This window comes from Zootoca vivipara, chromosome 13 (genome assembly GCF_963506605.1).
Source record: "Zootoca vivipara chromosome 13, rZooViv1.1, whole genome shotgun sequence".
In the NCBI taxonomy this organism is placed as follows: domain Eukaryota; kingdom Metazoa; phylum Chordata; class Lepidosauria; order Squamata; family Lacertidae; genus Zootoca; species Zootoca vivipara.
Genome location: NC_083288.1, coordinates 42,558,703 through 42,573,502, shown reverse-complemented (window position 1 = coordinate 42,573,502; position 14,800 = coordinate 42,558,703). Strand labels below are relative to the sequence as shown.

The 14,800-nt window shown below is 49.3% G+C and overlaps 3 protein-coding genes across 5 annotated transcripts; all 3 read left to right on the top strand.

The window, feature by feature from the left end:
* Positions 1 to 245: 245 nt before the first annotated feature.
* LOC118095836 (uncharacterized) lies at positions 246 to 7,615 on the top strand. 3 transcript variants are annotated; one of them, XM_060281811.1, is made up of 2 exons: positions 246 to 437; positions 5,895 to 7,615. In XM_060281811.1, exon 2 carries the CDS (start codon positions 5,907 to 5,909, stop codon positions 6,885 to 6,887), a length of 981 nt encoding a protein of 326 aa, XP_060137794.1. In that variant the 5' UTR covers positions 246 to 437; positions 5,895 to 5,906; the 3' UTR covers positions 6,888 to 7,615. The 3 variants fall into 3 exon arrangements, with proteins under 3 accessions (XP_060137794.1, XP_060137793.1, XP_060137795.1); XM_060281810.1 differs by lacking the exon at positions 246 to 437 and adding an exon at positions 1,240 to 1,286; XM_060281812.1 differs by lacking the exon at positions 246 to 437 and adding an exon at positions 3,635 to 4,034.
* Positions 431 to 1,713, top strand: LOC132593059 (arylamine N-acetyltransferase, pineal gland isozyme NAT-10-like). Its single transcript, XM_060281813.1, has one exon. The coding sequence runs from the start codon at positions 725 to 727 to the stop codon at positions 1,535 to 1,537; it is 813 nt and encodes a 270-aa protein (XP_060137796.1). The 5' UTR covers positions 431 to 724; the 3' UTR covers positions 1,538 to 1,713.
* Positions 7,616 to 8,787: 1,172 nt separating the features above from the next.
* Positions 8,788 to 12,670, top strand: LOC118095842 (uncharacterized). Its single transcript, XM_035137128.2, has 2 exons — positions 8,788 to 8,992; positions 11,295 to 12,670. Exon 2 carries the CDS (start codon positions 11,406 to 11,408, stop codon positions 12,423 to 12,425), a length of 1,020 nt encoding a protein of 339 aa, XP_034993019.1. The 5' UTR covers positions 8,788 to 8,992; positions 11,295 to 11,405; the 3' UTR covers positions 12,426 to 12,670.
* The last annotated feature ends 2,130 nt before the right edge of the window (positions 12,671 to 14,800 follow it).

The window sequence follows — 14,800 nt, the reverse complement described above, 5'->3', positions numbered from 1 at the left end:
AGTGAGGGGGGAATATTTTAAATGGAGAGTGGAGGGAGAAAGAGAGAAAAAGAGAGCCACCGCTTTCATGGCTATGCTATACTTTTGATTTAATTCCTAAAGTGGATTTAATTGGACAGGGGCTAGCAAGGGTTAAGATCCTGCCAGAGAGCTGAAACAGGAGCCAGTGGGAGGTGTGTTTGTGAATGTGTGGTGTATATTCATGGTCACGTGATATCCCTCATTTACTTTCTCTCTCTCTCCCTTTCCACATAGCAAAACAACTGCTGGCTTTTGCATACGGACACTAATCTGGTGCTTTTCCAGAGAAGTAGAGCTGAGACCAGGCCGGCAAGCAGGAATGTGGTGAGAGCCAGGATTCCTGGGTTCCCTGAGCTTGGAATGGGGTTCGGAGCAGTGTGTGAAGAATCGGAAGATCCATTCATGGCAGCTCAGGGGTGAGGATCCTCCCGAGTTTTAACCTAGCTGGAATGTGCCCTTGAACTCTGCTTAATACCTCTTTCTTGCATGCTAGATAGAGGAGTGTGTGCAGAAACCAGCCAGCCAAATACATTCTGCCTCTTTCCATCTCTGGCTCTGCTCACATTTGCCTCTCCACCATAATACACATGTGGAAGGTTGCAGGGAAGGCAATATAACCCTCTGTCTGGAAAAGGTCCAGAAAGAAAAGGAATCCCGATCGACTTCCTCATTCTCCTCATCTGCTTCCTGAGTCTAGTCCAGAATGGACATTGGACCTTACCTGCTACGAATCGGGTACCAGGGCCCCACTCAGCCTTCCCTGGAGACCCTGCGCAGCCTCCACCGGTGTCACCTCCTCTCCGTGCCCTTCGAGAGCCTCAGCATCCATTCCAGGGAGCCCATCGTCCTGGAAGTGCCCTCCCTCTACAACAAGATCGTCCGGCACCATCGGGGCGGCTTCTGTTTTGAGCTGAATGGCCTCTTCCTGTGGCTGCTGCAGGCATTGGGATTTGAGGCCAAAGCTGTGGCCGGGCGCGTCCGGAACCGTTTCACCGGCCGCTATGGCCCCCCGTTGGACCACATGGTGATTTTGGTGCAGCTGGGTGGGCGGCAGCTGCTCTGCGACGTGGGCTTTGGTGAAGGTTTCACGGAGCCATTGGAGTTGAAGGCCTCTGTGGAGCAAGTCCAGGAAGGTGGCATCTTTTGGCTGGGCCTCCAAGGGGGCGTCTGGGTGCTGGAACGCCGAGAAGTCTCCGGGAAGGAGGGGAGGCCCTTATATCGGTTCACCCTCGAGGAGAAGAAATTGGATGATTTCACGGGCATGTGTCTGTATCACCAGACTTCGCCCAGCTCTATATTCGCTTGCAAATCCTTCTGCTCCCTGCAGAAAGAAAATGGCGGGCGCCTCACATACATGGGTTGGCGTCTCATTTCCAAGAAGGGAGGGGAGAGTACAGAGACCCTCCTGCAGAGCACCGAGATCCCAGTGGTGCTCCGTGAGAAATTTGGGATCAATCTGAGCGGGGACTTCAAGCCAAAGGATGAAGAAATCCTGCCACCTCTCGGGGAAGGTTAATGTGGGGTGGTGGAAATTGCTCCCAATCCAGAAAATAGCCTAAGAGATGGTTTGTAAATAATTTCTCAGGACTAATAAAAAAATTCCTTCAGTAGCACCTTAAAGACCAACTAAGTTTTTATTTTGGTATGAGCTTTCGTGTGCATGCACACTTCGTCAGATACACTAGAAACAGAATCCACCAAACCCTTATGTATATTCAGAGGGTGGGGGGTGGGGGTGATGGGAATGGGTGATGGGCTGATGGGAGTGGTAAACCTGTAGATGGCTGTTAACGACTGCTGATGACTGCAATTAGTCCTGGGGGGGGCAAAGCAAGGGCTGAGGCGCTAAAGAAAGCTTGATCATGTATAATGAGATAAGAATCCAATGTCTTTATTCATCCCAGGTGGCTCCATGGTTTTAAGCTTGGTAATGAGTTCCAATTCAGCAACTTCTCTTTCCAGTCTGTTCCTGAAATTTTTCTGTAATAAAACAGCTGCTTTGAGATCTTGTATAGAATGTCCCGGGAGATTGAAGTGTTCTCCTACTGGTTTTTCTGTCTTGTGGTTCCTGATGTTAGATTTATGTCCATTTATCCTTTGGCGTAGGGTTTGGCTCAGGACTAGCCATTGGTTAAGTGCTGTGATGTCATCATGGAAGCGTCGCAAACATTCTAATATTCAAATGAAGGTGAAATTTCATTTGTTTGCTCCAATCCCGGATCTGTCTGTTAACTTCCATACTCTTGTTTTAGCATGTGGAGAACTTTTAACCACCCCCAGAAATAAATTCAGACAAGACTCAAATTTTGGGTTTGGTTTTTGGCAGAATTTAGGCCACAACTTTATTGATTACAATCAAGTGAGTGGTTGCATAGGCTCTGGTTCGACTAGCCCCCTGCACCCTTGCAGGCAGCGCTGACCCTGGGCACCAACCATAAGTCAGCCTCGGGTGAACACCTGGGACAGACAGCAAGTAGGGGGGTCTGCTAGGCCTCCACCCAGATGTCTCCTAGGCTCAGGCTCAGGGAACAACGCCTCACAGGGAAGTCCATGGATTCCTTTTAGAGGAATACCCAATGCATAGGGATGGCTAGGCATCCTGCCACCCCTATCCACCTGAACCAGAGCCTATCCGCAACCTTACAAGCTGTGGCGATTTGCTACGCGGCAAGCGAAACCCAAGTGGCACCAGCCAATCAGCCAAAAGAGGAAGCTCAGGGACACGGGCATCGGCTTAAATAGAGGTCCCTCGATCGCTTTGACTGGCGTCCCTCTGGCCCAATTACACCCAAGATCGAGGGACCACCAATAGAGTGTTGTTGCTATCCAAACGTGCCCACCCACAACACAGGGTCCGGTTGCCAGGTCCCACCGCAACACGTGCCCTCTTGTTAGGGAGCACCCGATTTTGCAAATGCAGGTGGTGCAGTTTGGAGCTCTTGCACAAGAAACCTGCTTCCCATGACCTTTAGCCAAAAGAGGCTCATAGAGCAGCTTATAAAAATCAGCTTTCAGGTGGTCCCTGCCCTGAGCCTCACAGTCTCAAAACACATGAGGAAAAAAGCAGTTGGAGGGAGAAAGCAAACTTGATCACAAGTTTTTAAAGCTGCGACCAACGTCAGTGGCGGTTATGGCTGATTCGCCTCGATAAAGAACCTTTTCTCCTCAAAAATATAATTCCCTGGCCCAGATCAGAACCTAGAGCCCAGCAGGCGACAACATCAAGAACAGGGCAGTTGCTGCCACACACAGTTATTCCCTATTTCATGATAAAATCATTGCAGGTGGGAGAATGGTGGAGTCACCCCGCTCTTTTGCCATGACTCTGCAGAGTTGGCCCGGCTGAGGGAACCTGGCTGGCCCAAGTTCAACCAGAGTGTTGCGTGACTGAGTGGCGAGTTGAACTTATGCCTCCTCTTGGTCATAATCTGAAGCTACCCATTTCCCTGCATTAGAGCTTTGTGTGTTCCATTTATAGATTGTTAATATGCCCTCTTAACACATTCCTAGGCAAAGTTTGGGGTTCCAATAGAAATAGAGAGATTTGCCCCATCAGCCCCAGACTAACAAGTCCCCACCGAAGACCAACAAGGCTCAGGGATTGGGGGGGGGGGGAGAGACGAGAGGTGCATCAGTTTTTAGGGAAACAGTGAGGGTTTTTATTTATTTTAAAAAAAACCCATCAGAGTCACAACAGGCCAGCTCTGTGCAAAACTCTGATAGCAACCTTCTGGCATATGAATGAAGTAGATAAGGAGGTCCACCTTATTCTCAAGAAAATTGGGTGGCAAGGGAAGGGGGAACCGTGCAGCCTCATAGTTGGTGGAGTTGGGGAAGGAAGGAGGAGTGATGTTCTGCGGGAGAGAAATGCTGAAGTCACTTTGAGTTTATGCATAAAGAGGCTTTCGGGGCCACTTGAGAGGGAGGAGCCGGAGCCCTTAGAAATAAACAAGCCTTTTTAACTTGCATTAACCCAGAATTTCTCCGCCTGCAACGCGCCTGGCATAAGAGCTGTGAGCATCTGGAATGTAGGGAAAGGGGATGGAATACAAGTGGAACCTCAGTTTATGAACACCTCGGTTTATGAATTTTTGGTTTATGAACGCCACGGACCCATCTGGAATGGATGAATTCACTTTCCATTACTTTCAATGGGAAAGTTCGCTTCAGTTTATGAACGCTTCAGTTTATGAACGCTTCAGTTTATGAACAGACTTCCGGAACCAATTACACCCATGCTTCGGGTTAAGTAAGCTTCAGGTTTATACTCCGTGGACCCGTCTGGAACGGATTAATCCACTTTCCATTACTTTCAATGGGAAAGTTCACTTCACTTTATGAACGCTTCAGTTTAAGTACTCTGTGGACTGTCTGAAACGGATTAATTCACTTTCCATTACTTTCAATGGGAAAGTTCGTTTCAGTTTATGAACGCTTCAGTTTATGAACAGACTTCCGGAACCAATTGTGTTCATAAACCGAGGTACCACTGTATAGAAAAGGAAGGGAAGGTGGGGGTGTTATAGAATATACTGAATAATTGTCAAACGGGTGGGGCTAGGATTGCATAGGGTTTGCCGCTTTTATTTTCTAGGAGGGTGCCTGTGTTTTAAACAATTACATGCCAGGCAGGAACTGAACAGGTGATGTTTTCCCCAACCACTTTGTCTTCAAATGCTGCACCTGTTAAATTTCTGCCTTGCATTCGAGGCACACAGAAGCCCTGCCATGAACGAAAAGTGGTTTTCCTGGGAATGAGGACACTCAGCCCTTTATTGGCGAAATAAAATATACATTGTCCTCAACAGAGGTGTTTATTTCATGCCAACTATGAATCTGTGGCAGGAAAGTGTGGCAGTTAAGTACCTAGTGGGCACTGCATTGGTCTGCAAAGAAATGAAGGTGGGCAAAATCTTTCTATTGGACCCTCTTAACTGAGATAGGAATATGCAGGCCTCTTGGTTTCACAGAACTCTTCATTGCACAGAATGGAAAAATGGATATTTCAAATGCATATTAGGCAAGCTAGATTAGAAAGGCAACAGAACCACTGGCTTGCCGTTAATGGAAATTTTGCAACACACACCGAACCTGCAGGTGGTTGCTCATTGCGCCATTAGCATAACATCCAATATGCAAATAATTTTTATTGGGTGATGAATTTGCTGACGTCGTGTGAAAGTCTGGTGCAGTTCGGGTCTTTTGTAACAGTTTGGGTCTTTTGTGTGTGAGAGGGAGGGAGCACAATCTTAGACGGTAGCTCAAATGATGGAGCATCAGCCTTGTATGTCGAAGGTCCCGGGTTCAATTCCTGGCATCTCCAGGAAGGGTTGGGAGAGACTTCCTGCCTAAAACCCTGGAGGGCCACCGCCTGTCAGAGTAAACAACACTGAGCTAAGTAAGCTATGTTGGGATGGATTATTAGATCAAGACGGAGAGAGGTGTGCGTTTCCAAGCACAATTCAAAGTGTTGGTGCTGATCTTCAAAGCCCTAAATGGTCTCGGCCCTGTATACCTGAAGGAGCATCTCCACCCCCATTGCTCAGCCCGGACACTGAGGTCCAGCTCCAAGGGCCTTCTAGCAGTTCTGCGAGAAGTGAGTTTGCAGGGAACCAGGCAGAGGGCCTTCCCATCAGATGTCAAGGAAATAAACAACTATCTAACTTTTAAAAGATATCTGAAGGCAGTCCTATTTAGGGAAGTTTTTAATGTCTGATGTTTTATCTTTTTTATTTTTATTATTATTATTATCATTAATTCTGTTGGGAGCCACAGTGGGGTGGGGTAAAAATATTATTCTTATTATTATTTCTAAAAACGAGGCCACTTCCTTTCTCATTCTCTACCCGTTTCTCCTTCTCTGCCCCCTGAAGGTCTTGACTGCGATGGTTCTGCAGAAGGAAGTCCCCAAAGTCCACATTTTTAGCACCAGGGCTGGAGATGTGATTCTTCGCCCTGATATGAACTGCTACCTGCTCCTCTCCGGTTTGCCGACCTCGCCCTGCGCTGAGCTTTGGCCCTTGCACCCTTCCCTGCATGGCGGCGAACACTATTTCGGCTCCCGTTGGCACAATACCGTCTACGTCATCCGGGACAACAAACTCCTGGAAACCCAAGACCTTCACACCGAGCCCAGCGGAGAATCCCGTCGCCTGCACCCCAGCTGCTGCGCTGGGCAACATTATTTCGTTGTTTCCGGTGGCTCCTTTGGCATAATCTTGAGCCCGGGCACCGTGACGGCGGTCAAGGACTTGACCACAGGGGAACCAGATCCAGACACACAGCCAGGACACCATCAGTGGTCCAACGAGAAGATGGGAAGCCATCGCAGTTACCTCTACTGGCAGCTGTGGGATAACTTCAGCGGAGAAGTCTTTTCTTTCCACCCCAGCGTCCTCAACTTCTTGCCGGGAGGTCTCGGCCTCGGCAAAGGGGACGCATTCAAGGCCTGGGAGCTGCTGAACATTTTCCACAACTACTCCGACACCCCTGTCTCCAGGTTACAGGAAGTGTCCCGGAAAGTGGGCTGCGCCACAGAAAAGCTGGCTGACGTCGGGCGCGGCTGGGTGGCAGCGGCTCTGCCAGATTCTCCTGAGCCAGGCTCTGTCGCCGTGGCGCTGGCCAAGGCCCAGTTTGGGTTACCGACCGAATATGGCGGAGTGGGCCTGAACACAGAGCATGAGGAATGGGGGGAAGCCCGTGAGGTGGAGACGACCCTGCAGTTCACGCTGCAACCTGAAGATGTTGCCTATGTGTGGCAGTATCAGCTGGGGCTAGGGAAGGAGGCCATCTTGTTTTGCAAGGAAATTGAGGTCACTCTTGGTTGCGACCCGCCCACTAAGGTCCCCCTGCCTTCTTCATCCTAAACGCCAGCTGGCTCCAACTCCCCTTTGCTTTCCACCTTTTCCTCTTAGATGTATTTCTGTACGCTACCGATTGATAAATGCTGAAATAAATAAACAAACCAGGGATGGGGGAACCTGTGGCCTTCTCAATGTTAGCAGATACCAAATCCCATCAACCCCAGCCAGTGGTCAAGATTGATGGGTGTTGCAGTCCAGCAACATCTAGAAGGCTAAATTGGAAAGAATTCCTGGGGATGCTGTGTGTGTGTGTGTGTGTGTGTGTCCACAAAAGCTTGTGTGTGTGTGTGTCCACAAAAGCTTAATAAAATGCTTTAAAATGCTTTTAATGCTTGAATAGAGGGCCCATCAAATCTCACTACAGATTGAGAATTCCTTCTCATGTTTCTGTGGTTGTTTTAATTAATAGATCCCCCACTCCTGCAGCCTTGATACAGAAAATTAGAGCAGAGTTGTCCAGAGTGGTCAGCCCTGACTCTAGGGTTGGTGAGTTTATGCAGAGGGTGAATAAACACCTATAGGTTGAAATGGGGTTGGAAAAGACGTAGAAAAGATTAGCGGAATAGCACAAAAAAAATAATTAGGAGCTCAGAGCCCCAGAAACACATGGCATGGGCATGTGCAGAGTGCACCTCCCTTGCCAGTGAGGAACATCTGCATTTGATGATTCCACAATACAGCCGTATTCCTTTTTTGTGTGTTTTATGATTCCTAGTGATGATGATTAATAAATGTCGATTATATGTTGATGTTCCTTGGCTTCATTTCATATGCATTCCTAAGAATCTGGGTTGGAGACTGACAACTTTATGAGCTCATCAAGGGGTCAAATGAACTCAAGAGGCTTGGGGGACCCTGTAACAGCAACACAACCAGATAAAGGGACTGTGGCTTTCTTTTTTCTTGGGGTAGGGGGGAAACTGTCCCTGTGCCAGTGTTTTACTATACAGGAATGAATTTGTGGTCTATGACTGTGTTACAGAGCATTGTGTGGGACTGACTTGTCTTCCTGCCTTTGAATTGCAGATTTCTAAAGCTAAAACACTTGCAAAATACTTGAGGTACTGTTTCAAGACACAAGTTTGCATATGCAACTTTATTTGTATAGATGCAAATATAGGATTGGGGGGGGGACTCGTGTCGGCCCTCAAGCTCACTGGGATTTCTGCAGCATCGAGTGAAAGTTCTGTTGCGTATGGTGGAACTTGGCCGTAAAAACACACAATTTAAAGACATGCCAAAGGAAGCTACTGGAGCCCTCCCGATTTTTCACCCGTATATTTGCACCGAAAATAACAGCTCTACCGGAAAGACAGCATGGAGATCTGTCACTTTTGTTGCAATACACATCCCTAATAATCATTGCATAATTATTGCATAATCTTAGCCGGTTGTATAACCTCAGAAGGGGCGTGGCTGCGAAGGGACCCAGCACTTTTGAATTTGCCACCTGAATTTGCCCACGTACACACGACCGGGCAATGTCACACACCAGCCTGCCGCCCTCCCCACAAGCCGAACTACGTAGATTCCGTCCCCCCACACACACACCTCTCTCCGGCGGCGCCCAAAGATGGGAGGTGTGGCGGGGGTGGGGTGGTCAAATTTTTCTCGCGCGCTCCTGCGCCAGCATAGCTGCCAAGTTATCCCTTTTTTAAAGGGATTTTCCATTATGCTGAATAGGCTTCCTCGCGAGAAAAGGGAAAACTTGGCAGCTATGTGCGCCAGACGCGAACAGCTCAGCGGCTTCGCTTCACGCCCAGATCCTGAAGCGGGAGCAGATCTAGGCGGAGATCTGCTGATCTCACCCTAGATCTCCTCCTCCTGGGATGGAAGCTGTCGGGATAGAGTCCGTCCTTTGCGCCTGCCCTATGCCCAAAAAGCGATGCAGAAGCACAGAGAACCCAACTCCCTGCCCGCAGCTCCGCTCTCCGCAAACTTTCCTTTTCTTTGGTTTTGGGTCTCCTCCCCCTCGGGAGGGAGGAGCCGGGGAGCCCGGCCTTCTCCGCCAGCCTCTTCCGGGAAGCTGCCGTGACCCGGCTGTCAGCGCCTGCGGTCCGGGAAGTCTCTGCGCCCTGGTGAAATTGGCGCGAGAGCCTGCAAACCAGGTGAGGATTTTCTGCAGCTGCATTTGCATGTTCCCCACCCTCGCTCCAACCGACCTCTGCTGCTTGTTGTCACTCGCTTGCAGGCTTCCTCGCATGCTGTTGTTGTTGTTGTTGTTGTTGTTGTTGTTGTTGTTGTTGTTGTTGTTGTTGTTGTTGTTTGCACTCCACCACGCAGCGGGGTGCCCCAGGGGTGTGTGAGAAGTTTTAGGGGTTTCATGGTGGCGGCGGTGCTAACAACCGTCAGTTAGAGAGGCCGAATCCTTCAATTTTTGAAAATTAGTCTGGGGGGGGGGGAGAGAAGGAGAGGGGGGTGATGTCATTTGCTTGCTTGTTTGTTTGTTTGTTTTCATGAAAGCTATACACGGCTTGATTGTAAAAAGGAGGGGGGAGTTTCAGGTAGCTTCTAAAAATTATTAGATCACTCCTGAAAGCATGTTAGTTTCCTTCCCCGTCCCCTCCCTCCCAGTAGAATGACTGGAATGGGGTTTTAGAGGGGAGAAGCTCCGCTACACTAATTTTGCATTGGGAAGTGGAAGAAGGGCTGTGATTATTGTTAACTTGTTGTGATGGGCGAAGCGCTCTGTTTGTGCTCACAGCTTGCGTTTCAGTGTGCTCTTCGAATGCTTAGAAAATAAAGGCTCTGTGCCTTGGGCTTGGGAATTAGCCCTTGTGACAGAAGCCCAGGAGTCCTGGTTTCCTTCCTGGCCCAGTTCCGCCCACAAGGAGTGACCCTGCAGGAATAGAATCCCTCATGCACCGTTCCTATGGCCTGCGCAGAAATGCCACATGATTCTGGAACTGGGGGTGTCCTGGCCTTCTGCAGCTCAAGAAACCATGGCACACACTCTCTTAAGATTGCCACTTTTTCTTAATATTCCGGCACAGCTTCTTTGCAATGTGGAGAGAGGCAGCAGGAGGAGGAGGATTACAGCAATGATGCTATCTACCTCCTACAACACCGGAGAGCTTCTCCTGTTGTGTTTCTGCTTCTTGCCAGATCCTGTTGTGTTTCTGCTTCTTGCCAGATCTGGTTAATTAATAAGACTCTTGGTGCCAGTAAACATCCAATGGTCATTGGTCTTCCATAGCTGAGAATAATCCTAAGAAGCCTGAATTGCAAACCACACTCCTTGATCCTTGGTTTTGTGCCTCTTAAAAGTGCAATCTCAAGGAACTTCCTAATTCCGAGTCTGACCGTTTGTCTGCCTAGCTCAGTATTGTTTACACTGACTGGCAGCACACACACAAACCAGGGGTTCAACATGGGATCTTCTGCATGCAAAGCAGATGTTCTGCCTCTGAGCTGCGACCTTTCCTAGTATTCAGCTTGCACACACTAATTGCTTATGAAATTATAGAATTGTAGAATTGGAAAACGACCACAGGCCATTTAGTCCAACCCTCTGCAATGCAGGAATCTTCTTGCCCAATCTGTGGCTCGAACCCACGACCCTTAAGAGTCCCATGCTGTACCAACTGACCTATCTTGTTGAGGTTTTTAGATAATTGCTGGCGTACTCAGTGTTTTCAACTCAAATTGCCACAACAGCATTATGAATCTAGGCAGGGGAACATATAACAGTATATGCATATAACATTGTCCAGTCAGGTGCTGCTAACAAGCCAAAACTCTGGGAAACGAGGCCCTAGGCACTAATGCATACTAAAGTTACGTAAACCAGGGAAATGCCCTAGGAAAAAAAGCATGGCTGACTTCCAAAGGAAAATGAAATTAAAACATCTGTCATGGCACAGTGTTTGCAGATACAACAAAGCACACCTATCTGGATTTGAGATTTGAACAACAGCCCCACTTCTCATAATCAAAGGGCTCCACAAGTATTCAGTAGGAACTTGTTGAATGATGTAGGTTAATGATCTCACGCTTGAATCTGCCGTAAGGTTAGGGTGCCTTACACGATGGGCTCAGGTGCAGAATCTAGCTTCCTGAGAATTTCAGCTTTACATATAAGTGTAACTGTGTGTTTGCAAAGATTTCCTTGAGAAAGCACACGGGCAGAAGAAATCCAAGATCTCAGGTGGGTAATCAAATGACATTTCACTGGGCTCTGCACAGCACCTTAGAGCTAAATCAGAATAAATTATGCTATATCATTGTTGCTTTTTAAGGGGGTGGAAAATAATGCAACATAAGATGTTCTCAACAGGTGTTATTGATGCAGTTTGGCACAGAATGTTACATATTTTTTAACACAGCAGGACCCAGCCCTGAGTTAAGGGCCACTTCATTGCTTTGTATAACTAAACATGTCTTTCTCATTTCCTTTTCCCTCTCTACCAGCAACAGCAACTCACATTTCGTGATATATTGCCTCTGGACCTGGAGGTTCCATTAACCTGTATTTGCTAACACCTGTCGATAAGAACCTCTTCTGCATCTCCCCATCCCGAGATGTCCATGGCTGCCATTGTGCCCCGGGCAGACTCCCCTGGCACAGACATCTTTGCTACCCGCCACGGTTTCTTCATCGTCCGCTCAGACCTGGGTTGTTTCCTCCAAGCGCTCGACTTCCGTTTGGGGCAGGACATCCAAGTGTGGGATCTGCACCCGGCCTGCCGTGGCGGGGACCATTACGTGGGGGACCCCACGAGCTCCGCCATCTACCTCCTTCATGGGGACTCGTTCTGCAAAGTGCTTGACCTGAGCTCCGAGCCGCCCTCCGGTGCCCTCCCGTTGCACCCCAGCTGCCAAGGAGGCAGCCATTACGCCTTCTGCGAGGGCCGGTTCTTCATCTTTTTCCTAACACGTGGAATGGTCCTATCCGTGGCTGACCTGGCCACTGGAGCCGCAGCTAAGGAGATCTGTTTGGAGCCGGCACTTCTCAATGGACTGTATTACTATGGTGCCGACGCCACCCACCTCGCCTGCTTAAGGATGGATGAAGAAAACGGCCTTTGTGGCTACCTTTTTGCAGCGGCAGGGCACAAGGAGACTTTCTCCGTCCACCCTGACGTGGTCTCCTTCCTTCCTGGGGGGCTGGGCCACACCCACGGGGCTGCCTTTGGCGCTTGGGAATGCCTCAAGCTGATCTCCAATGCCACAGATCTACCCATGCCCAGCAGCCACGAAATCACCCGCAAAGTTGGTTCCTCGAAGCTGGCGTTCAGTCAGAAATACCGCATCTCTGGATCTCTGGACCCGGAGTCCTTGGCCGCCTCCCTTCTCCAGCACCAGTTTTCCCTCCCTGTCGCTTACGGCGGCCTGGGGCTTCGGACGGAACAGGAAGAGTGGGAGGAGGCAGCTGAGGAAGGAGAGGCTTTGCGGGTGATCTTGCAACCCCGGCAGAAGCTGTACTGGTGGCATTACCAGCTAGGGTTGGGCAAAGAGGCCCTCCTCTACTGCCGGTCTCTGAAGGTCACCCGCAGCCCCTCGCCACCCACCCATATACCTCTGCCACCGGTTGATTCTTGATGCCAGGACTAAGCGACAAGAATCTGATGTTTGTTTGGTTGGGCTTGTGCATAAAATAAGGGCACTGCTTGCTTGCTCCCTGCCCTGCCCCACCTGTGCTTCCTGTTTGTTTCATTGTTACACCCATTTCACAGGCGGTAAAACAAGTTGCTGGGCTTTCTTGATGTAGAAGGGGCCTGTGTCACGCTTGGTGGAGGTCATGAAACCACTACTGTTCAAATAAAAATAAATAATAACAACATTAAGTCTTGGTCCTCAGCATCTCCCTGTTCACTCTCTGCTTCGCTTCATCAACGGATGACACCATCTTGCTTACTTGTTCGCAGAACGTCTTAGAACCATAGAATTGCCAAGTTGGAAGGGACCCCAAGGGTCATCCAGTCCAACCCCCTGCAATGCCGGAATCTCAGCTAAAGCATCCATGACAGATGGCCGTCCAACCTCTGCTTAAAAACCTCCAAGGAAGGAGATGTTTGTGTGTGATAAAATGCAGCACTTGGCTGCTTATAGCATCAGATGGACAATATGGTGGCCTCCAGAGGACTCCAATCATCCCTGACCATTGGCCATCCTGGCTGGGGCTGATGGGAGTCGGGAGCCCAGCATATGGAAGGCTGCCAGCTTTCTCAACCCCGATTTACACTCTCCCCATGAGAAGGCTTAGGTCACTGTCCTTCAAAAGCAAGTAGCTTACGCCGGGTGCAGGTGAGGGCAAGCATCCATGCTTGGAGAAACGGTGCTTGGAGAAACAGGAGACAGGAAGCAAATGCAGGACTGTGAGGAGGCTACCCAGAATCCCATGGGGCCAGATCATAGAATCATAGAGTTGGAAGAGACCACAAGGGCCACCCAGTCCAACTCCCTGCCAAGCAGGAAACACCATCAAAGCATTCCTGACAGATGGCTGTCAAGCCTCTGCTTAAAGGCCTCCAAAGAAGGAGACTCCACCATACTCCTTGGTAGCAAATTCCACTGCCGAACAGCTCTTACTGTCAGGAAGTTCTTCCTAATGTTTAGGTGGAATCTTCTTTCTTGTAGTTTGAATCCATTGCTCCGTGTCCGCTTCCCTGGAGCAGCAGAAAACAACCTTTCTCCCTTCTCTAGATGACATCCTTTTATATATTTGAACATGGCTATCTGATCACCCCTTAACCTTCTCTTCTCCAGGCTAAACATACCCAGCTCCCTAAGCCGTTCCTCATAAGGCATCGTTTCCAGGCCTTTGACCATTTTGGTTGCCCTCCTCTGGATATGTTCCAGCTTGTCAGTATCCTTCTTGAACTGTGGTGTCCAGAACTGGATTCACTACCCCAGGTGAGGTCTGACCAGAGCAGAATACAGTGGTACTATTACTTCCCTTGATCTAGATGCTATACTCCTATTGATGCCGCCCAGAATTGTGGATATGTGGCTGTTCCTGTTGACCCCCCCTGGGTTACAGAGACTCCTACTGGAAAGCTACAGAATGCTGGGTATCTGGTTGCCTCTCCAGCCTTAGTTAGGCATTCCACCTGAACAGGGAAGAGCCACATAACTAGGCAGGCACAGGGCTGAGTAAGGCAGCGTGGCCTGCAACATCCCTGACTCCTCCACCTTCCTACACTGGGGTGAGGAAGGTCTTGGGGCAGCAGCTTCTGAGCACGCTGCTGTTTGGAGACAGCGTCCTTCGGAGCCTCCCTGTTCAGAGGAGGGAAGCAGGCAGCTGTCCTATACCGAGCCAGACCATTGGTCCATCTACTTCAGTACTCTCAATTCTGGTTGGCCGCGGCTCTTCATGGTTTCTCCTGACCCTGGAGATGTTGTTGGGGATTGAAACGAGGGCCTCCTGCAGCATGCAGTTATGGCCCCTGCCCTCAAAGTTGTGGGTGGAGAGCATATCGATGGTGCCCTTGCTTGTGTTGCACTGAGGAATTCCAGGGTGCTCCCCCTTCACGCTTTTTGCATGCTGTCCCTAATAGTGGACAATGTACCGCGGAAGAACTGTCCCGGTGGCTGGCATTCTCTTAGGCAATGATCCCAGGATGAACAGGAAGCAAAGGAAGGAAGAACGCTGTCTGCATCTGACCCAAGGATTGCCACTGCAGGATAAATATATTTACGCCAGAGCAAGAGAGTGGAAGGAAGCGTTTGGGCACCTCCCCTTAAGATAACATAACCACGTTGTGCATGTTTGTTCCTGAAATCAAGGAGCAGGCTGTCAGCTATGTGTGGATAAAATTGGACGTCATTTTGAATGAAGATGGTAGGCTGAAGCTTTCAAAACTGCCCTGATCTTAACCACAGGCTTTTGGGTTTTTCTTAGAATTCCTGAGCATTGCCTGGTATGAGGGCTCCTAGGTGTCTATATTTTATTAATTTTCCTGTAAAAGTTCAAA

What these genes read in the sequence shown, in the direction of transcription:
- LOC118095842 (XM_035137128.2), top strand. Translation starts at nt 11,406, where the DNA reads ATGTCCATGGCTGCCATTGTGCCCCGGGCAGACTCCCCTGGCACAGAC.
- LOC132593059 (XM_060281813.1), top strand. Translation starts at nt 725, where the DNA reads ATGGACATTGGACCTTACCTGCTACGAATCGGGTACCAGGGCCCCACT.